At 44.8% G+C, this 23,668-nt stretch overlaps 1 protein-coding gene across 2 annotated transcripts in view; it reads right to left on the reverse strand.

Moving 5' to 3' along the window:
- TRABD2A (TraB domain containing 2A) overlaps positions 1-23,668 on the reverse strand; it is a 52,743-nt gene that overhangs the window by 22,437 nt on the left and 6,638 nt on the right. For both annotated transcript variants that reach the window (XM_054577621.1, XM_054577620.1), the window contains exon 2: positions 22,916-23,476. In XM_054577621.1, coding sequence (XP_054433596.1) covers positions 22,916-23,476 — 561 coding nt within the window. The remainder of the gene's footprint in view (positions 1-22,915; positions 23,477-23,668) is intronic.

Raw genomic sequence — 23,668 nt, forward strand, 5'->3', positions numbered from 1 at the left:
TATAGGCAAGGCCCCTAATTTAAATTCTTTAAGGAAAAAGTAAAAGTTTCTCATGAGCCTGCAGGGTCTCAATTGCTTTCAGCTCAAAATGATTCACATGCCAAAGGGGCACATCTTGGGGAGGCCTGTTCTGAACATTTCCACCTCCAAGACCTTAGAGCTAACCCAGCTACTTCCCTTGAAACCTATAAAGATCCCTATCCTTGACCACGTGAAATAGCAGCTGCATCTGAAGCTTGCCATGGGCCATTCCTATCTTCCTCATGACCCATTAGAGGCAGAAGACTTCTTACTATTTGGAAGAACACATTTATCTCTTGAGGCCACCAGTGGACGGTCTTGGCAGAACCCAGGCCATCCCAACTGGGGAGACAGTGGACACGCCTGTGTCTCTGGAAGAGGACAAGCAGAATACAGTGGAATTCTCCACAAACACTTGAGGAGGCGGGCTTAAATGTGCTTTGGGACATATCCTACAATACTTTCGTTGTCCCCTGAGGCTCACCTGCAAGATGCATTGCATCTGGAAAGGCTCAGCGCCCAATAAGCCACCCCTGGGGGACTTGCCGTCTTAGAGAGGTCCCCAGCACTTCTCCAGAACAGAGCAAGCTCTTCATTGTGAACACTTGCTGTCCCAATCAGGCAGGCGGTCTGGTCTATTCTGGGACATTTTTAACAATTAGCAATTCCTCCCTTCTCTCTGAACTCCCTATCTCCCCATGATTGTCTTGTACTCATTTTTGTAGATATCAATACAATGTATTTCCACAAATGCACAGTCCGTTAGCAGCCATCAAAATGGAAAATCTCTCCTATAGAAACACTAGCACAAGTGTACAATATGCAAGTGTATAGAGGAATCATAACAGTGCTCTCCCTGGCACTGGGTCCCTTCAATCAAAATTGAAATGACCATGTAAGGAAGTGACTACATTAAACAGGAGACTGGATGAGATGCCCTCAAATGCCCTTCCACTTAGAAGCCCTTGGTTTATTCCATCTTGGCTAGTGAAGGAAGCAGGCCCTCTGCTCTCACTTTCTGTCCTCTCTGTCTCGCTTGTTTCTCCTCACTGGCCATGGGGTTCCATGGATGGAGAGGAGACAGGACCAGGTGTCCATCAGGAGCCCCCATGTAGTCCCTGAGGTGTCTGAGCCACCTCCTCTCATTATGCTGGGGGAGGGAATCCAATGCCCCCCCACCCCACCCCACCCCCCACACACAAACTCTGTTCATGGAAGGTCCAATGTATCCATCCCAGGCACATACTCTTCTGTAGTCATGAAACTTAATGGGCTTGACAATGGGCCAACAACAGGAGCAGCCACGGGGACTATAGCAAGTGCTCTGCATGTGACAGCAGCCAAGTCTGCAGGCCCAGGACAGATGGATGCAGCAATGACAGGAGCAGCCAACAAGGGTCCAGGAAGGAGCACAGACAGCACGGCCATGGCAGGGAGGGGGTGCTGCCAGCCCGTCCTCACAGAGTATGAAGAAGATGGAGGAAAGTGCTGCAAGCTTGTCCTAGGAGGGCGTTGTCGCCAGGAGCCAGTCCCCCCAGAAGGCAGCAGGAGCACAGCAACCGCTACGGTGACCAATGAGGCCAATGTAGAAATAGCTAAAGGTCTGGGGATGGGACACCTCATCTCAGCCCCGCAGGCTCCCTGAGTGAACGGGGCAGAAGCCACAGCCACCCAGGATGATGCTGGAGCCCGGAAGGAAAAAGGAGGGCAGAGCTTCTGCTAGGATCACAGAACAGGGGAGGCAAGTCAATCCAAAAAGCATCGCCTTGCTCAGCCAAAAAGCCAGTAAAAAGGGCAAAAGAGGGAGCTATGGGTTGGATGTTGCCCTAACTCCAAGCATCTGTGAATGTGACCTTATTTGGAAATAGGGTCTTTGCAAATGTCATAAAGTTAAGATGAGGTCATTAGGGTGGGCCCTAATCCATTAAGAAAGGTTCCTTATAAGAAGGGGAAATCTGGACACAGACAAACTCACATGGAGGGAAGACAGTGTAGAGACACACAGGGGAAAGACAGCTATGTAAGGACAAAGGCAGGGACTGAGGAGATGCATCTACAAGCCAAGCAATGCCAAGGACTGCCGGCAACCGTCAGTAGCTCCAGGGGGCAAGGGGGGATTCCCCTCTAGATCCTGCAGGGGAAGCACGGCTCTGCCAACACCATGAAGCAGGAAGACCGGGGCTCAGCAGTGTCTCTAGGAGAGTCGTTCTAACTTTCCTCACTGCAGTTTAATTAAATAGAGAGGAAAACCACAGCATCTGAGAATCAAACTCTCACATGCGTCTTTTAGGAGACAACGATGAGAATATTTATAGCGAAATAATTTGAGATAGCAACAGTGGAAACAGCTCAAATGTCCATCAAAAAGAGAACTGAGCCCTGGCTGGTGTGGCTCAGTGAATTGAGTGCCGGCCTGCAAACCAAAAGGGTAGCCAGTTCAATTCCCAGCTAGGGCACATGCTGGGGTCGCGGGCCAGGTCCCCAGTAGGGGCACGTGAGAGGCAGCCACACACTGATGTTTTTCTCCCTCTCTTTCTCCCTCTCTTTTCCTCTCTAAAAATAAATAAATAAAATCTTTAAAAAAAGAGAACTGATAAACTGTGGTAAACGCAGCGCAATGCCACAGAACAGTGAAAATGACATGCGGCCATGCACAGTAGCAGGGATGAATAGCGCACAATGTTGAATAAACCAGCAAGACACAGAATATATTCAATATATTGTATAGTTCCACTTATAGAACAATTCAAAAACAAGACCAAACAGCATGCTGTTTAGAATATATATTTAGTAAAACTATAAAGAAAAACAGTGATTTCTTGTAAGGAATAGGGAGTTCCTATGGAGCAGTTACAGAAACAGTGGGAATCTGAATGAACAGAGCCTTAAATTGGTCTCAACTATAAAGAAACAGTCTTCCACAGCAGAAGGCCTATAGCCGAGGAGCTTAGGAAAAGCAGGGCTCCGGGGAATGGCTTTACTCTTGCATTGCCTTTCTAACTGAACAAATCCAGCCCAGCCAAAGCAAAAGAAAATCTCTCTCGTAACCTGTCCTCTTGTCCAAGTGATTGAGATGACTTAGGACACGTGCTCACACCCCCACCCCATGAGCAGCCAGAGGAATGCTGTGTGCTGATCGGCTCACCCTAGTTTCTGAACCAATCCCTCCAAGAACACATGGAGCAAAGCAAGTAAGGTGGCAAACTACTGGATTCAGAAATGGAATGCAACCACAACCCTGTCCTGGTTTCCCCCACTAGTGTGAAACGAATGCCTAGGAATAAAGAACTGGAATGAGGCCAGAGGAGCCAAGGGTGTAAAACATGTGAGCAGGATGGGATATGAGAACATACTGCTAAGCACAAGTAAGCCCATCCACACGATCAGAACAAAGGTAATGGCAAATCTTTATCAAATGTCTGTCATGCACTAGGCACTCTGCAAAGGTTCTCTTGTTTCTCTCGCGATACAATCCTATGATGTTTGTTTCACCATATCCACTTTACAGAAGAGGAAACAGATTCAGATTCAACATCTTGCCCGAGGTCACAAAGCTAGGAACGGGGGGAGCCTGCATTCAAACCAGAGGCACGCCCTCCAAACTTCATGCTCTTTCCTCTGAGGGGCTGGGTAGAAGAATAGCAGGATGGGCAGCAAGACTGCCCTTGATCTCACCAAGGTGTCCAAGCCAGCTACCCCTAAGGCAAGGCCTGACTACTCAGGTCACATGTACCTACCTCTAAGATGAGGACCGGCCGTGGACCCACTGCTCCCGAATGCCCTGGCCTGCTTATAACAGCACCCCTTAAGAAGGTTCAAAGACCAACTCAAATTCATCCTCTGTGTCTTTTAACTAATGCCCCTGTGGATGATAAAGGGGCCACATACTAAATCTGGCACACTTAGGGGAGGCTTGGATGGTGGGTTTTATAAACCCAGAGACCAAAGCAATCACATACCGTGGTCTGAACATAAAAATTCCTAACTAAAAGTGGGTCATGGTGAGTAGTCACATCTTAGGCCTGTGTTCCTTGACAAAGATTGACAAAGGTCAATCATTAACTTTGAAATTACCTGTTGTCTTTGTGCATCTAAGATGATATACCTTGGGAAAGTCAGAGTAATCTTCTTTTCCAGACCCCTTGAAGGCACAACCACCAGCACCAGAACACCAGAACAAGACGCCACATTATCTTGTTGTCTACTTACCGTCTCCATGTGCTGTAAATGTTAACTATCCTGGACTCACTGGTGTAAAAGAAGTGTCTCTCCATTCGGTTGTTTATCCCATCTCAGAGATATTCCTCCCTCTGCTTTCTCCCACCCTCTTAATCAATCACCAATGAATTGTTTAAATATATTTTATTTATTATGCTATTACAGTTGTCCTCTTTTTCCTCCCCTTTATCCCCCTCTGCCTTGCACCCTACCTCCCTCCAGCTTTCCAACCCCCGCTTAGTTCATGTTCATGGGTCATACGTATAAGTTCTTTGTCTTCTTCATTTCCTATATTATTCTTAACCTCCCCCTGTCTATTTTGTGCCTACCAATTATGCTTGTAATTCCCTGTACCTTTTTCCCCTATTCTCCCCTCTCCTCCTCCCTGCTGATAACCCTCCATGTGATCTCCATTTCTGTGATTCTGTTCCTGTTCTAGTTGTTTGCTTAGTTTGTTTTTGTTTTTGTTTTTTAGGTTCAGTTGTTGATAGTTGTGAGTTTATCATTTTACTGTTCATAGTTTTTGATCTTCTTCTTTTCCTTAGATAAGTCCCTTTAACATTTCATATAATAAGGGCTTGGTGATGATGAACTCCTTTAACTTTACCTTATCTGGGAAGCACTTCATCTGACCTTCCATTCTAAATGATAGCTTTGCTAGGTAGAATAATCTTGGATGTAGGTCCTTGACTACAGAAGTATTTCATGACTTCAAATGCTTCTTGCCAGCCCCTTCTTGCCCGGAAGTTTTCTTTTGAGAAATCAGCTGAGAGTCTTATGGGAACTCCTTTGTAGGTAACTCTCTCCTTTTCTCTTGCTGCTTTTAAGATTCTCTCCTTTTCTTTAATCTTGGGTAATTTAATTATGATGCATCTTGGTGTGCTTCTCCTTGGATCCAACTTCTTTGGGACTCTCTAAGCCTCCTGGACTTACATGTCTAGTTCCTTCGCCAGATTGGAGAAACTTTCCTTCATTATTTTTTCAAATAAGTTTTCAATTTCTTGCTCTTTCTCTTCTCCTTCTGGCACCCCTAGGATTCAAATGTTGGAATGTTTAAAGTTGTCCCAGAGGTTCCTAAATCTCTCCTCAATTTTTTTGAACTCTTGTTTCTTCATTCTGTTCTGGTTGAATATTTATTTCTTCCTGTTCCAAATCATTGGTTTGAGTCCCAGTTTCCTTCCCTTCACTATCGGTGTCCTGTATGTTTTTCTTTATTTCACTTTGCATAGCCTTCACTTCTTCCTCTATTTTGCAACCATACTCAACCATTTCTGTGAGCATCCTGATTATCAGTGTTTTGAATTCTGCATCTGATAGGTTGGCTGACTCCTCGTCACTTAGTTCTTTTTTTCTGGAGTTTTGATCTGTTATTTCATTGGGGCCATATTTCTTTGTCTTTTTGCACCTGTTACATTGCAAGGGGCAGAGCCTTAGGTATTCTCCAGGGCAAGGCAACCCACTTTGCTGTGCTGCAGCGCTGTATGTAGGGGGAGGAGTCAGAGAGGGAACCATGCCGCTTGCTCAGCTCTTTTCCCTCTTTCAGTCACTTCCCTCGCTTCCCACAAGCCAATTGTGCCCTTTCAGGTGCTGATTCCTGGGTGGGTGGGCTTGTGTATGTTCTAGGATCCCATGGGCCCCTCCAATGGACACTCCTATGAGACTGGGAGTCTCTCCCACTGCCACAACCCCCACAGGTTTTGAGGCTTTAGTTTCCCACGCTGGAACCCTGGGTTGCCCCCCAGTCTGTCTCACTCCCCAGCTGTTCCTTCCGGCTTGTCCACACACAAATGTGGGACTAGTCGCTCCGTCAGCTGCCACCTCACCCACCCTGGTCCTCCAGCCGCTGCCTTGTCATGCATCCTCGCTGCCAGGGCTTCCCGTCTCTGCCCCTCCTCCCAGTCTGGATGAATGTTTCATTAACTTCCTGGTTGTTGGACTACCACACAGTTCGATTTTCTGGCTGTTCTAGTTGTTTTTTGTTTTTAAATTGGTTGTTATCCTTCTTTTGATTGTGCAAGGAAGCAAAGTGTATCTACCTACACCTTCATCTTGGCTGGAAGCCTACCACCAATGAATTTCATGTAACCTATCCTACGTCTCCTCCTTTAAGTCTAGAGTATAAAATAAGCTGCAAAACTTCTATTCTCCAGAGCACTATCTCAATTGTTGAGATTTTGCTTCCTGGCAATCATCAGTTTAGATCAAATAAACTCCTACAAGATTTTTTCTTAGGCTGGATATTCTTTTATCAAAACCCCTCACCCAGAGATTACTATCTTGTCGACTTCTGCCTCTGAAAATAAAAAATCTACAAAACCATTCTCTTATTTCAGACCTTTCTGTCCTGCTGGGTATACCAGAGGTGCCAATCAATGTGCTCTCTCCTCTCCCAACCCCTTACCCAAACCACAGCCCCTGAAGGGACAGCCCTACATAAGACATGGTTCTGCCTGTCCCCGCCCTCCACAAGCCATGCCAATTACATGTGGGTGGACATCTGACTCAGTGACATAACACTGGCTGAACCATCAGATTTACATCCCAAGAATACTTCTACCCCCGAGAAGAGACTCAGTAATCACCTACAAGCAGAAAATTCTCATCTCTAGGACAAATTCCAGTTGCTTTGTCTCTTAATTTGCATTGGTTGCTTTGTCTCTTAATTTGCATTGGTTGAGATTTCAAGAAAGGTAAAAGGCACCAAGAAATGAAGAACCATTGGAATTTATTAAATTATTAAAAAACTCCAATTATCATGGAGTTTATAACAGTGCAAAGACTTAAAAGGACCTTTTCCCTTCAAAAACACAGCAAGATAGGCATATTTCTGCTTTTACATTAGTATTTGCCTTATATTACACTGTCTTTTAAAAAATTTTTCACTCTACCCAAATTCACCTCTTATGAGCTGAATACTGTTCTCCTTCCTTACAATGACACATAGTCACCCCACCTGCACTGTCTTCTGAAAAGTTGTGTTCACTGGGAAAATTAATAAGCTTATTACCAGAGGGTTTACTTTAGGGTTCAGGTTTCACCCTTCCTTCCTTCCCCCTATTCCGCTCCCAAGTCTTCCTTTCCACTCTCCCCTTCCCACAGCCCTTCTCTCTCCCTTTCTTTCTGGACTGTGGAAAGAATCGATTAAGCTCTCTGTCCAACATTTGCAGCAGGCTTCTTTCTCTTCACTGAGACTTCTTCAGCTGTGGGGAGACCCAGGTCCCAGTTGGGGCATTGTTGCAGAGCCCATGGGCTGAAGGGGCGGGTGAGGGGGTTCCAGTCCAGCAGATGCCTTTTTTTGTCAAAGACAAAGGCCCCCATCAAGCCTCTCCACTTTCCAGCACTTTCATCCCCCTCACATCAAAGGGCTGCTCTGCATATGAAAGGCGCCGCCCATTATGCGCTGCACATTAGCCCTGCACCACCCCACCAGCCTCCCCGCTTTCCAAACAAAGGGCCTCACATCTGTTCAGGCCCAGGCCTCACCTTCTGGGGCGTTGGGTTGTTGCTTTTCTTAGTTCATTTTTGAGAGCCATTCAAGCCCTTGTGGTACAGTTGGCGGGCAGGAGGGTATGGACCCTGAGAAAGAAGACCTACGAAGAAGGACTCCTGGTAGCTAACCAGGTTCAAATTTAAAAGCAGAGCCTAGCAGAATTTTTAAAACAGAGGCCTCACCTGCAAACCACACAGGAGGGAGAAGCCTGCACTGAGCTGCCTGCCTCCCACACTGAACTGTCTTCCTGCACTGTGTTCCTGCCATCTGAGCTAGCCCTTATAAAGGGGTACCTGAAGTAGTATTTTAACCAATAGAACTGAAGCTTTCCCGATCCGGCTGTAGCTGCGTAGCTATAGCCCATGAGAGCCTTCACCAACCAATCGAACAGGTGCCATTCTGACCAATCAGCACAGTGCTTTTTGGACCAGTCAAAGTAGGAGAGTTTGGAGCCCTCACTTGCCTGAGGACAGACCAATCAGGGACCCAGGGAGTTCTGTTTATGAAAGTGAACTCTTTTCCGGCTGCGGGAGTATACCTTCGCTTTCCACTGAAGACTGAGTTTCCCTGGTTCCCCACTGAAACATCAAAAAGGTGAAACGTCAAAGACATCTCCCCAGAGCAGAGCAGAGTCCTCTGTAGTAAGAGAGGGGCCTGGCTCCAGGCCACCTGCCCCAGGGCCTCCTAACAGCCACTGTTTCTTCTTAATTGAGCTGTTTGTACTGAATAAAGTTCACTTCTTCGTGGCACCCCAACTGGGGATTCCTATTGGTGTTGAATGGATGCCAACAACCACTGACCCTCGGTTGACAAGAGGAAGGTCTCCCTTGTCCTCAGACCATCCGGCCCAGCTAATATTTAGGATGCCTTGAGGATTCCTGGTCCTTGCCTCTCCCGCCTCACTGAGCACGCAGGTCGTGGGAATGTCCTCAACTTCATTTATTTTCTCTCTTCCAAGCTACTGTTTAAAATCCCTCCTTCCTCTTAATCTAAAAGGGCACTATTCCTTTAGAATAGTCTACACTGGCCCCTCAAAGCAAGATGTTGATGAAAATCCTACTCTTTTGTTTTGTCATGTGAATAGATGCTGCCAGACTTGGTAGCTAAAGCTTCCATACACGTTTTGGACATTAGGTCTGCTTTTTAAGGGGAGAAAAGGTGCTTCTCAAAACTTGGACCTGAGCTCCTCTCAGCAAAAGGACTGAAGCATGAGGACCATAGATAGTGATCTTCAGTTACATTCCAGACTGAAGTCCCATTTTGTCACTGATGAGCGTTCCTGAACCCCAGAACCCATGGAGGAAACCTGGAAGAGTGCACCTGTCAAGCTGGGCCTTTCCTCTCTTCTCCTCCTTCCCCTACCCCAACACCCTTCAGTCTTTCTCCCCTCCTTCTCCTCCCCTTGGTCAGGTCTCCTGACTACTCTCTCGCCTTCCTACCCAGTCCACATACTGCTCTGACTTCAGATGGCTGGCTGAGCACCTACAACTTTACAAGCTGAACGGTGCCTCCACCACCCAAAATCGTATGCTGAAGCCCTACCCGCAGTGTGACTGTATTTGGAGAGAAGATTTCTAAGGAAGTAATTAAGGTTAAATAAGGTGAATAAAGGTGGGGCTCTGATCCCATAGGACTGCATTCCTTATAAGAAGAGAGACACCAGAGCTTTCCCTCTCCATGAATGCCCAGAAAAAAGGCCATGTAAAGACACAGCAAAAAGGCAACTATCTGCAAGATGAGGAGAGAGGCCTCATCAGAAACTAACCCTGCCAGCAGCTTGGTTTTGTACTTTGAGCCTCCAGGACTGTGAGGAAATCATTTCTGCTGTTTAAGCCGCTCAGTCTGTGATATTCTGTGATGGCAGCCTGAGCTGACTAATACATCTCTTCCCTCAAATCCCACACATTGCTGGGTAACAAGAATAAATCCTCAATCTCTCCAAGGCCAAGGCCTTGAATGTTACAACCTCTGCTGAACATTCTGGACTGTCTCAACCCCTTCATAGAAAACTCTGCTCTTTTAATGTCTGCCCTGCAAGGTGATTCTCCTTTAAATTGTTTAAACTTCTAACAAGACCAACAAGCTTCAGGGACAGCAAACTACAAAGAATCATATGAGGAACCCAATGAAAAGCACAATAAAGCTAATTGCACACAGTTAACTGCGTTCTGACCTGTTACTGGGGCTAATTAGGCCTAAGCGGTAAGCAGTTCCTCTAAATGGCTACATACTGTATTACTTATGAAGTCCAAGCTGCTTCTGGCCTTTCTGTTATTTTGGATCCCCTCCAATATCCAAGATCGGCATCCTTGTCAGGTTTTCCCTTGTACAACAGATACAGGATGATCCCAATCAAGCCCACACAGAGCACAGCACAGAAGTCCAACATCTTCCCCCGCAGCTCTCTCTGGTCCTGGACTCTGAGGGGCTCCCTCCTGATGGCCCAGCGTCCTCGGCTAACTCCGACACCGCTGACGTAGTGGCCAGTGTCTGGGCCCCCGAGCCCACCCCCAACCGCCAGGCACATGCTCTCCAATGCTGCTCTTAGTGCTGTCACTTCCCCCTGAACACAGCTCTGTGCCGCCCCTCTGCCCGCAGAGTGCACTGAGGCTCCTCCGCCTCATCCCTCCTCTCCCCCTACACAAAGGCTCACGCAGTCGCCCGGCCTGCCGCCCTTCCACTGGCACTGCCTCTGAGCGTCGGAATCACCCAGAGGACTGGGTACACCCAAGTTCCCAGGTGACGCGATGCTGCCAGTCTACGGACACACTTACAGAACCACTGATTTGGCCAAAACATCATAGGCAGAAAATGGTGACCCTATCTGGCTTACAGCGAAGTCTTATTTTTACTACACAATGTGTTAATTTTTTTCAGGTAGTTACCAACACTGGAAAACCAGGACACTTCCCAGAAAACTCCAGACTTCTGACTTCTCTCAAAAAAATACAAAGGTCTGGGAATTGCATGAAGATGGTGAAAAAGCACAAACTTCCAGTTATAAGATAAAGATATATAGGAAAGTTGTTAAGAGAGTAAATCCTAAGAGTTCTCACACAAGGAAATAAACACACTTTTTTCTTTTTCTCTTTTATATATCTATACGAGATGATGGATGTTAACTAAACTTATGTGGTAATAACTTCACAATGGATGAAGGTCAAATACTTATGCTGTACCCCTTAAATGTATACAGTGCTGTATATCAGTTATATATATAATGAAAATGAAAAAAGAATAAATTATATAATGTACTTCCAAATTATTAATTAAAAAAATAGGAAGGTCTAGCTACACTAGGGACAGATGTCCACACAGCCAGCAACTGACTAGAACCCGGTAGCCACGGCCCTCTTCGTATTTTCAGCCCCCGAATGCCAGACTTCCTGTTACTCCCCACTCCCAACACAGACCAGCTTCATTCATTCGTGTTGCCTACCCAGCCCCTGTGGCTATTTCAGGTTATGACCTTTGTCACTGCCCAGTCGTTGGGAAAAATCCAAAGAAGCTGGATTGCTGGGTCAATGTGATAGGCAGCACACACTGCAAAAAGGATAGAGATACCATTTTCGATTAATAATAACACAAAATGGGGTGAGTCAGCTAGCTAGATGACACTGTTTTTAAGTTGGACATTTAAATTAACCAGAGCAGTCCTCATATAACGTTCCCCTTTGGCTCCATCCAGAGTCCTCTAATATCTTAAATAAGCATCCAGATAAACTTACCTAACTCTGGAACCTAAAGTTCTGTGCCCACATCCTTTAGTGACATCTTCAAACTATAATACTTTGCTACAAGAGAATTAGGCACAATGCAAGTGCCTACTATATACTTAGCACAGCTGGGTACACTCCCCTTTCTCTCTCTCTCTCTCTGTCTCTCTCTCTCTCTCTCTCACACACACACACACACACACACACACACACACACGCCCCACGTATACACAGGTTTGCAGCTTGAATTGGATATCTGCAATGAGGTACCTTTGAAATGATGCCAAGATCTACCCCCTTGCCCAAATTTTGCAATTTCACCCTGGGTACCTATTATGGGCTGTATTGTGTCCCCCCAAAATTCATATACTGAAGTCCTAACCACCAATACCTCAGACTGTGGCTGTATGAGGAGATAAGGATCTTAAAGAAGTGATTAAGTTAAAATGAGGTCACTAAGGTAGGCCCCCGTCAATATGACTGGTGTCCTTACAAAACAAGAAAATTAGGACACAGACACGTACAACAGGAGGGCCCTGTGACAACACAGGAAGAAGACGGCATCTACGAGCCACCAGAGAAGCCTCAGAAGAAACCAAGGCTAAAGAAGCCTTGACCTCAAACTCTGAAAGAATTTCACAGATTTTTCTTTTCCTCTAAAACTGTGAGAAAATAAATTTCTGTTGTTAAGTCCCCCAGTCTGTGGTACTTCGTTATAGCAGCCCTAGAAAACCAATAGAGTCCCTTATGTTCACTGAAGTTAGTTAACAGTGATTTCTACTTCATCTCCTAAGTGACAGATCAGCAAAGCAAGAATAAAACTCCAGTCTTATCTATCAGACCCCCGTCACTGGTCCTCCTCCTTCTCCTTATTTCCTCTCTCTCATTGCCCACTCTGTTTCTCTTTCCTGTCCTTCAGGTAATGGCACCTATATTGTGACCTGTCACAACCCACAGCAGAGCAGGGAAAGGGGGAGGGGGAGGGGGAGGCTTGGCATAAGTGGAGAAGGTGTGCGGTGGGAAGGTATGCAGAGCAGGTGCCCAAGGAGGGGCTGGCAAAGTTCTCGGAAGCCCCATCTAAAAGGCGGGAGCAGCAGTGGGGGCTGGGGGGAACCACAGGCAGGTATCGGGACCCTGAGCTTGGGTCCAGTCACAAATTATCTCAATACTTTCTCTCTGCTCAACACTAGATTTACAGGTCTATCCAATAGGGGTTTTCAACCTGAAGCATCTTAAAATCACCTCTGGGCCTGGGTTGGGTCAACAATATCAGCAGTCTCCTTGACAGCATCCAATCTATGACCACTGCAAATGCAAACTTAGCCGTCAGGTCACAGGCAAACCGGGCACCCTACCGAAACCCCAGACAGCACAGAGCACTCCCAGAGTGTCCTCTCCCTGGGTGGCCAGTCAACAGCACCCCACCTATTCATGTTCTCCTCAGTGACAAGCACGAGACCTGCCAAGAACAGAGCCTCACCTGGGGTGGCTGCGGAGAGGCGGGGATGGGGTCTCTTATGTTAAGTGTCCACATTTAATGGTTCTGCAGCCCTCATTGAGCTGGCACCTTTAAGGTATGAATGACTGTAAATGGAAAGGGAAGGGCCTCATGGAAGAATGTGGGAGGAAAGACAGCACAAATGTGTCAGAAGGGATAGAGGAAAAGATGACAAGAGGAGCCATAATGCTGTGGGTAACATTCTATAATGGCACCAACACCCACCTCTGGAGTCCAAGGTGGCCTCACTCCATTCCTGAGCCATTGAACACCTCGTGCTGCTGAGAATTTAACTGACTCTTAGGAGGGTCCCAGGCAACAGCTGGCCCCAGTCCCACCTGTCTTCTTCCCCTTCCCCTTCCCCGCTCTCCTCTTAGCGGTAGGCTCTGCCTCATCCACCTCTGCTAGGGAGGCAGGCTCAGGAGAGGGATGGAAAGTTCTCCCTCCCCTCTAAGGAGACATACTGGGAGTCATTCCTAGAGTCCAGGGTGTGCTGGGGCTGACCCACCAAGGAAGATCTGGCTGTGAGGGTTCCCAGGAGCTCTCCGCTCCCAGCCTAGTTCACCACAGTAGGTGGCAAGGACGTGGGTCAGACATGAGACTGCTGCATCCCTTGAAGTGCTTCTCTTGTGACCGTAAAGGCTGCCACGCAGGCTTAGATCCAGCTGAGGTCTCAACTCCAACAGCACATGTACTGGCCATGTGGGTGGACAAAATTACTTACATATTTTTAAGTTCACTTTGGATTTTAGAGGGGAAGCCCAGGGCCAAGGACAGCAGGATCACTGCCTGCTTTGTCTTTGGTCCCTAAAACAAGAAGTAGAGTGCTGAGCCCATGCTGAGTGCTTAAGAAATGTGCCAAATAAGCACTACCAAAGAAGACTCAAGCCGTGAGCAGGCCTGTTTCCAGCTCACGAACATCACAGCCAACCATAAGGGACACCGTTGATTTAATTTTCCATTTCTAGTAAAAAAAAAATAAGAAGTTAAAGAGATGGCCATGGTGAAGAAATGCTACGGAAGACCCCCTGGGAGAGTTAATGGCCCAGCCTGGACCTCCAGCAGAGGAAGACAGTGCCCATCCACTTCGGCAGTGATGGCTCCATGCGGAAGCAGGGACAAGGTTAATTCAAGGTATAGAAGTCACAGGCCTAGAGTATTTACAGTAACTTCAGCACTTCACCCAGGTACACATAAGAACACAAAAATATATAACTATGTTGGGAAAATGTAAAAAGGCAAAAGAATCAAATAAAAGCAAAAAGACTAGACTACGTTTGAGTTTAAGATGCCAGCCTTAACACAGCTATTAGCTTGGGTCCAGCTTTTTAAGATAATTCACACACACTCGTGTTGTATATACCATTTTAGCCAAGGTGTCTACAAGTCCACTGGCCCCCCATGGGTCTTTCTAAGCTCTGCCCACTGAAATCCAACTTCCACACATCCTGCCTGGCTGACACTCAGCAGAGGCCCACTCATTATCCAACAGCCACTCGTAAGCCCCTCCCACATGCCAGACACCGTGCTAAGAGCTGGGGTCCAAAGACTCAGAGAGCACAGCTCAGCCTTTAAGGAACCTTCACCTTTGGGGGAGGCAGCTGTCAGGACTCCAGAAGGGGCGTCCCCAGGGATGCCAAGAGGACAGTGGAGGGTCAACTCTGGGCTTGAGAAGTCTTCACACAGGAGATGACGTGTAAGCTCAATCAGCCCCCAGCCAGAGGGCCAGCAGGGGAAAGGGCTCCCAGCTGAGGGACAGTGTGTGCCCATAAAGCTCAAATGCCTCAAAGAGTAAGGATGTTTCTGTTCATAAACAAATCTGCCTGTACTGTAGGACCCAGTTCCCTTTCAGAGAGTTCACATCGTTTTTCTCTGCCTTTATTTTAAACCAAACCTACCAATAAAGAATAAAATGTCAAGATCTCCATCTTCAAGCACATTCCATTTCAAGTATGGAAAATGCGGAACAGTTACCCACCAGCATTGCGGTCAAAGGTACGATCACAAGCTTTTACTGGGACTTCTGATGAGAGAGCAGGGACTTCCTCAGCATGTAAGACTGGTAAATCTGGCGGGCGGCAGCACTCAGAAGCAGAGCTAGATGACCGAACAGGGGACCAGGGAGCCCAGGCCAGCCCTGCACAATCTCTGTGTGACCCCAGGCTATCCACCAGGGTTACTCTGACAGTAAACCGTCCCCAGTGGCCTCTGCTCACTGACCCACCCACAATCGCACTCTTGCTTGCCAGCCTCATGGGGTTGTTCTTAAGATTCAACACATTAATGGGAAAATCTGTGGAAAGACCTGCAAGGTATATAAAATAAGGTACTGTGTAGTATTCCTGGGATCTGTCTCTCCTGGGCCTTTTTGAGGAAGGGGCAGGTCCACCCCTTCCTCAAAAACTCTGACCCTCTGTCTTCAAGTAGCTTTCTCAGGCCAGCCAGCCCCTCGTAGCCCCCACTCTTCTAACATTCATCAACAACAGCCAGAGACAGAGAGATGTGGCCTCTTCCTAGGAGTTGTCCTTCCTCGTCAACCCACATCACAAGCCCCTGGGTACAGGGCTGCCTCCACCATTTTGTCCCATTCTGGACCTTTCAAGTGCCCCCCGTTAAAACCAGTTAGTTATCTCTTCTATTAAGTGACTCACCCAACTAAAGAGAACTTGCTCCAAAGAAGCAAGATCCATCTTCCCCTAGACCCCAAAACTATGACTCAAGAAATGTACTTTTTTATAAGACCCAGGAGTATATTCACTGCAAGGCAGAAATTTTCAATCAGTGCGCCACAAGAACTTTTAAAATACGCAGTACCTGACTATTTAGTCAGAGGCACCGACCTCTTTTCCCTTAGATTGTCAAACTATAAAATGATAACAGACAACGCAACAATAGCCATCCAGTGTGAATGATTGAAAATGATACCTTTTTTTTTTTTTTGGTCAGATCAGCAAAAAATGTAATATTTTTTGGCATACTTATGTGTGCCATAAGATGAAAAAGGTTGAAAATCTCTGGCTTAAGGTTTCACTTTTTGGGGGGAAAAGTGGCTTTTCAGCAGAGACAGTGAGTTGTTAGGGTCCTAGGAGTTCAGAGGGCAAGAAGTGATAGTGAAACCTGCCGCTGGGAAGCACAGCAGAAGAGTGAGGGCTGAAAGGCAAATATGAAATATGTGAGTGCCATCTATTGGCAAGAGTAAACAATAACAAAGAAATGACTCTGCCAAAAGCAAATCGGATAAGAACATTTGTGCATCATCTAATGAGCACTTTGGGGCCCTGGCTGGGCAACTCAGTTAGTTAGAGTGTTGTACCAATATGTGAAGATGGCAGGTTCAATCCCCAGTCAGGACACATACAAGAATTAAACAATAAATGCATAAATAAATAGAACAAGTCAATGTTACTCTAAATAAATAAATAAATAGTACCTTGGGTTTGCAAAAGACTTTTACATCCAACTAACTGCGTCTTGGGGTACTGGACATCCAAGGTACAGGCCTTGCACATGGAAAACAGAGGGCATCCCCAGATCTGTGAGCTGAAATCATATTAGCTTTCAGATCCCGGAACTCAGACCCCAAACCTAGAGGAGACTGGGTCCTCAAGGACGGGCTCCAATGCTGAGGAAACTGAGGCTGCCTCAAATTCCCACCCCGCTCTACCCTGACCTTGGAGAGGGCAGGAAAATCCTGTGGTTCGCCAGAATCTCCCTGTCAGCCCCTCAGCAGAAGCAGACATGCCTGGAGCCTTGTGCACAAATGCCTGTTGGGGTATGACCATGGAGATCATTTCTCTAGGGAACTGTAAATCTTTAATGGGAACCCTCCTGTGTGGACGGTGAGGAAATGAGGTGACTCAGAGGTGAGCCCTGCATTGCTGGGCCTCCAGCCCTAGGTTCCTGGGCTTCATTCACAGAGCTAATGGCAATGCGGCTGGCAGGAGCAAGCAGGTATGCACTTCAGATGAAAGACAATGGGAGTCGAATCCTGACTTCATGCTGGAGGGGGAAGGATGGGACCTGCCCCGAGATGGCAAGATCAAATCCACAGCCAGAAAGTGGGCATGCTTCCCTTCAGTGCCAAATCGAGATAGTCCAAGGGAACAATTAGCTCTCAAGTAGTAGGGGACAGGTGAAGGGGAAGAGCGAAGGAGGCAAAATAATGGAATCATGAGGGAACTAGAAAAGAAAGAGGGCTTCTGCTCCTTCTTCAGGCAGAGCTACAAACTCCTTCAATCATTTACCCCACAAAGGCTTACTGAGCACCTACAATGTACTAGGAAAATAGTAGTGAGTCCTGTCCTTGAGAAGCCGATCACCTGTATTCTAAAGATCTCAGGTTCTGGGGAGCAGCAACCAGATTCCACCTTAACATTTTTATGTAGCACCATGCTCAGCAGGAATTTAATGGATGTGTTAACTCCATGTATACAGGAATGGGTGGCTAGGAAGATAACTACTGGTGAGCTCACACCCTGGCCCTTGAAGTTTAGGGCCAGCTGGGTAAGTTTGGTTTAATGCTGAGAAATCTAAAGACAGAGGAACAAAGAAAGCCACCAGATCAAGGTACCCATGAAAGTTACTAAGAGAGTGGCTCTTCAAAGTTCTCAACACAAGAAAAAAATTTTTGTAACTTTGTCTGGTAACAGATGCTAGTAGACTTAGTGTGGTGATCATTTCTCAGTATACAAAGTATTGAATCATTATGTTGTACATCTGAAGCTAATATAATTTATATTATAATTATTATAACATAATATAATCTGTATGTCAATTATCCCTCAATAAAAAAAATCACAACAAAGACCAAAAAAAAAAAGGTCTTTATAAAACTGAATGATTTCTTTCCCTAATAGTAGTAACTGCTTCTGATGGAATTCCTACTAAAACAGAAATTCAAGGATATTTCATTCACGTCATAAAGATTAATCAACTATCAGCATCATATTTAATGATGAAATATCAAAGAGATTTTCATTCAAGTTAGGGAAAGGAAGGATGCCCTTTCTTACCACCACTACTTAATGCTGTGCTAAGTACCCTAACCAACATAGCTGGGCAAGAAAAAGAAATGAGGCAAACTGTGCAAAGGTGAAGATGAAATTATTTACCAATGATATGTCTGCTCACTAAGTAAGCAAGAGAATCAACTAACATTGTTAGAATACATGATTTTAATTAAGTAGTTAAATCAATATATAAATTAGTAACCAAATGGAAGATATGAGATAAGTCTTTACGTCAGCAAAATTTATATTAAAAACAATGACTAAACTTATGAATTGAGCAAAATCTAGATCAAGAACTCCACAAAATAAAAAGAAGGACTAAAATAAATGGAAAAAGTGATAACACATTCTTGGATTACAGGATTGAACATGAAAAATGTAAATGCATCTAGAAATTAACAAAATCATAATCAAAATGATTTTAAGAATCATTAAGGAAAATGACATCATTATCAAACTGTTTTAACGTAGCATAAAGCTACAGTTATTAAGAATATAACACTGACACAGAAAGGGGCAAACAGATCAACGGAACAAAATGTGAAGTCCAAAAACAGAATGAGTATAAGAGAGAGAGAGAGAGAGTGAGTGTGTACGTGTAATGGTGAAGTGTTGAAATGAAAGCGCATTGCAAGTCAATAGAGAAAAGCTGATGCCAGAAGAGGCAGCCATAGGCACTGAAAGGCTCTCCAGAATTGAGCCCTGCCCGGGCAGGTGGCAAAGAGGGCAGCGCTGGGACCAGTCACAGGCAGCTCAGCCTCCAAGTGGACCAGCCTCAGATGGCCAGAAATGTTCTTTCATTGGCCAGAAATGTTCTGGATCAGCACTGCTCAACAGAAATAGAGGATGAGCCACCTATCTAATTTTAAATTTGCTGGTAGCCACATTTAAAAAGAGAAAAAAAATGAAATTAAATAAAATATTTTCTTTAACCCAATACATTCAAAGTATTGTCATCTCAACATGTAATCAATATAAAATATTATTTATGATATATTTTATATTCTTTTTTCATATTTGGTCTTCACATCTGTTGTAGTATTTTCCACTCACAGCACATCTCAATTTGGACACTAAATTTTCATCAGAAATACTTCCATAAAATTTACAGGTAAAAAAGGAGATTTACATTCTCAAGTTTTTCCAAACATACTTAAAAGTTTTCCAATCAATGCATCAAGTGTAACTTCTTAAACCCTTATTAGCATTAATTAAAATTTAGTAAAATTAATAATTTATGTTCTTGGTCACATTGGCCATAATTCAAGTCCTCAATAGCCAGCCACATGTGGCCAGCCACTAATGAATTGGACAGTAGGAGTCCAGAATCCTCTGCTACAACTCAAAACTCAGGGTCTCACCTGACCACCATATGCTGTTGGAGACTCAAAGTCATGGTGACCTCTATCACATCTGATATGAAGCCCAAATTCCTTCAACTGTTAGCTATGTGATCATGGACAAGGTTCCTAAACTCACTGAGCTTCAGTTTTCTTATCTATCAAACAGGGATGATAGTACTCATCTTGTAAAATCCTGAGGATTAAATGTAAAATTACAAATGAGAACTGGCTCAGAAAAGGCACTATACGTTTATCCTCCCTCCCTTATATCTGTATAGTATTTATGAAGTGTTTCCCAATTAACTGTTTTATTTGCTTCCAACAACAGGATGGTAAGGAAAGTGTTAGTAGTATCCACATCTGAAAGGTGAGAAAACAAAGTTCAGAGAAGTGAAGAGCTCAAAGTGAGAGGCTGGTGACAGTGTAGGAATTCTAAGTCCAGCGCCTCTGACGGGATCCCGTGCTTCTTTCACTACCTGCAGTAATTCAGCCTCCGCTGGGCCTCAGTCTCTCAGAATCCTCCTGCCCCCTCCCTACAATCCAAGAGGCGGGAGCCCTGGAGCAGAAGCCCTAAGGACTCCTCCCAGGCAGGCTGTGCAAGCAGGCTCTCCTGGCTCCAGTGCTCTCTGCCCCTTGCAGGCAGCTGGCCAGCAAAGTGGGCTCAGGAGCCTGAGGGGACGGGCCATCGGCCATACCACAACTGCCACCCCACCCCCAGCTCCCTGAGTAATCAGGCAGCCACTGATTTCCTTCTTCAGAGCTACAGACACCAAGGAGGAAGGAAACAGCCACCCATGCTCGAATGGGCAGGAGAAGAAAGGGTCCCTAGGGAATGAGTTAGGCCTCTAGGGCTCATCTTATAGCAAAGCAAGTGCATGTGATCTTACCGCACTCTGGACTTTGTGAGAAGGAAGACTCCATCAACCGCCACCCCAAAAACGCTCATAGAACTCTACACAGCAGAGAGAGTGAATGATGGACGAACTACACACAGCGACACAGGTGAGTCACAAGGGTAACGCTGAGCTAAAGAAACCAAGCCCTAAAGAGGGCATACTGGGTAATTTCATTTATGTGAAGTTCTACAACAGTCAAATAATTTCTACTCAAAGATGTCCAGGGTAGTGATTATCCTTGGCGGGGTGGGGCACAAGGGGCTTCTGGGGAGTGGGTGTTGTTCTGTTTCCTGCCCTGGGTGTTGGACACATGACCCTGTCAGTGAAAATGTATTAGGTGCACTTTTCAGTCCAGTTATGCTGCAATAAAAACTTTATTCCACCTTCCTGAAGTGATGGAAATGTTCAACAAATTAATCCAAGTGGTCGTTATATGGGTGTATGCGTATGTTAAACGTCATTGAGCTATGCACTAAGGCTGTATTTTACTCTTTATAAATAAAACATAGGGGAGTTACACTAAAAAAAGAAAGTCTCAGGAATAAGCCATACAACTTTTTCCTCCTAAATTTAAACAACTCTAACCTCACCAGCTTAACCTCAAGGTCTTCCAAAAAATATTAGTTTATAAATAATAAATGCCTACACATGAACGTTAAGAATGTTTCATGAAATCAGTGATGCTCTAGCATAGAGCAATGATGCTCTAAAATATCTCTTAAATGTATTATCTTAAGAGACAGTGCTACACGCCTTCCTTCAAAGATGTCTTGCTTAATACAATAATTTACTTCCAAGCCTTTTTCCCTTCTAACTGGAAGTATAAAAGAAGGCTTGGCTCAGATGTGGAAGCAACCCAAGTACCCATCAATAAACGAGTGGATAAAAAAGCTGTGGTACATATACAGGGTTCAGCACAAATAACACCCCTTTTTTATTACAAAATCATAAGCATGTAATTCTGTAACATAACAATATCGCACTCAAGCACAGCATAGGACACTTTAGGGGAAATGTCCAAATTGCTGTCCATCTTGTGCGAGACATTCACATACCTCACCAACCACACTGAGGCAGGCATTAACTTCTGCCAGACTCTGTATACAATGGAATATTAAGTGGCCATAAAAAAGAACAAAATCTTACAATTTGGATGGACCTAGAGGGTATTATGCTAAGTGAAATCAGTCAATAATAAAAGGACAAATACCATGTGATTTCACTTATATGTGGAATCTAAAGAATAAAATAAACAAACGAAATTGAAACAGACTCATAGACTCAGAAAAAAGACTGATGTTTGCCAGAGGAGAAGGGCACTGGGGGGACTGGGTGAAAAAGGAGAAGGGGTTAAGAAGAACAAATTAATAGTTATGAAACGGTCACAGGGATGTAAAGCACAGCATAGGGAATATAGTCAATAATGTGATAACTTGCATATGGTGCCAGGTGCATGTTGGAAATATCAGGGGACCACTTTGTAAAGTATATGATTGTCTAACCAACTATGCTACATACCTTAAACTAATACAAAATAATACTGAATATAAACTGTACTTGAAAAATAAAATTTTAAAGTTCTTTTTCAAACATAAAATAAATATTTGTTAAATAAAAAAAAAAAAAGCTTGACTCAGGTAGAGATGCTCACAATTTCAAACTTGTAAAGTTAAAATCGATGAACCTTTAAATCAAAGCACCTTTCTTTTACAAAACTTTGTATTAAATGTAGACAATGAAAAAGTTAGAACAGTGGCTCTTTAGGTTTCCAAAATAATGTAAGAAAATCCCCTTAGGAGATCAGTGCAGACAATTAGCAGTCCCTTACCCTGTCTATAAATCTCAATGTGTCAAACAAACACTGTATTTAGCATCTGAGTATTTATTAATATTATAGGACTTTAACAAGGTTAATTCCCTAAAAATTTCATTATCAACTCAGGAACATTATTTTCAGGCTGCTGAATGTCCTTAAACCCTTTAAATAACAAACTGAGCTCAGCACTTTAAGATCTTGCTAAAGCTTAGATAGTTGGGTTTTATTCCCAAGACCAAGCACTGAGAATATTTGCAAAACAGGAATACTTATTTCATACTGCAAAATTCGCATTCTCCCCCAAAGGTATCTAGTGCACCTTAAAACATCAACAGCAAATTTCACCAGAACAATTAAACAATGGCACTTTTATAAAGTATTGCTTGTCTCATGAGAAGTAAAGAACTTCTTGAACATCAACCTAAATCCCAATACCCTGAAGTAGGATCTATAAATGTTGAGTAAGAGGAGCATACTTCTGCCTTGGAAAGGAAAGTCCCGGGAGGAGTGTCCCGAGAGGGACAGCAATGATTTCAAAGAGACTAATGTCACCTAAAACAGCCATGGCCAGTATCACTTTCAAATCAAGCCGTACCCCATGACAGCCAGCCTCCCACTCACACTGTCCACCTCCTCTCAAAGCAGCTTCTTAACGAATTACCTGAATTAAAACAAGCGATAAAAAATATAATACTTGTTGGGATTACAAGAAAAAAAAACGAATTTTTTCTCTTGGTAATACACAAATATGCGATGTAACTATTAGGCTTATTCTTAATCCCCAGAATAATATTCTTGAGCAAAGACAATTTTTAGGTAAACTGCCTCTGGTCCTTCTCCTGTACTGTAATTCAGCCAATTCACTCACACAATCATACGTCAAGTCCTTCATGCGAAAACGTTCTTACCTGTGAAAAGTTCAGCCCATTCAATGGATGGCACTGCTCTTCTACCTTTTCCACCACCCCAGTTTGTTTCCTCAGCCGCTCGGCCTCCTGGGCAAGGTACAGGTCTAACACAGGCACCCCACGGGACTTAATGTCCACTTCGGTCAGGGAGTTGACCATGAGCATGACCCAGATGGGCCTCTTGCGCTCCCAGTTCCCCGCAATGGCATTGAAGAGGTAGTCCGCATAGAGGCCCTTACCACGCTGGTCTGGGGTCACCCACGAGGGCATCATGAGCTTGACATACTCTAGGTGGTGCTTGAGGCGGCAGTAGATGTCCCTGGGGAGCACATCCTGGAGGTTCTTGCCCTGTGGCAGCATTTGGCAGCTAGTGAGGGCGGAGATAGTATAGGGGTCCGTGAGGTCCAGCTCGAAGTACACGATGCTGCTCTGCTGAAAAGCCTCCTTGGAATTGTCCGGGATGAAGTCCCAAACCCGTGTGTATGGGACATGGATTGTGCCAAAGAAGTAAGATGGTGGGTCTCTCTTTATGGTCCACAAGAAGGAGTTCAATTCACTTTGCTAAGAGAAAAGGAGGCATGATATGAAGGGTCAGGAACTTAAAAGAAAAAATGAATTAGAGAGACAAGTCACAGTGCAGAGGAAAAATCATCAAAATACGATTCAGACTTTTAAGTCCACGTAGATTCACCTGTCAGGAGCGGGAGTCCTCAATGCAGCCTCCACTTCAGCTTCCTTTAACACTTTCCATTC

This window comes from Pteronotus mesoamericanus, unplaced genomic scaffold, assembly GCF_021234165.1.
Source record: "Pteronotus mesoamericanus isolate MK-2021 breed Mesoamerican mustached bat unplaced genomic scaffold, CSHL_Meso_final contig_44, whole genome shotgun sequence".
NCBI classification, from domain to species: Eukaryota; Metazoa; Chordata; class Mammalia; order Chiroptera; family Mormoopidae; genus Pteronotus; species Pteronotus mesoamericanus.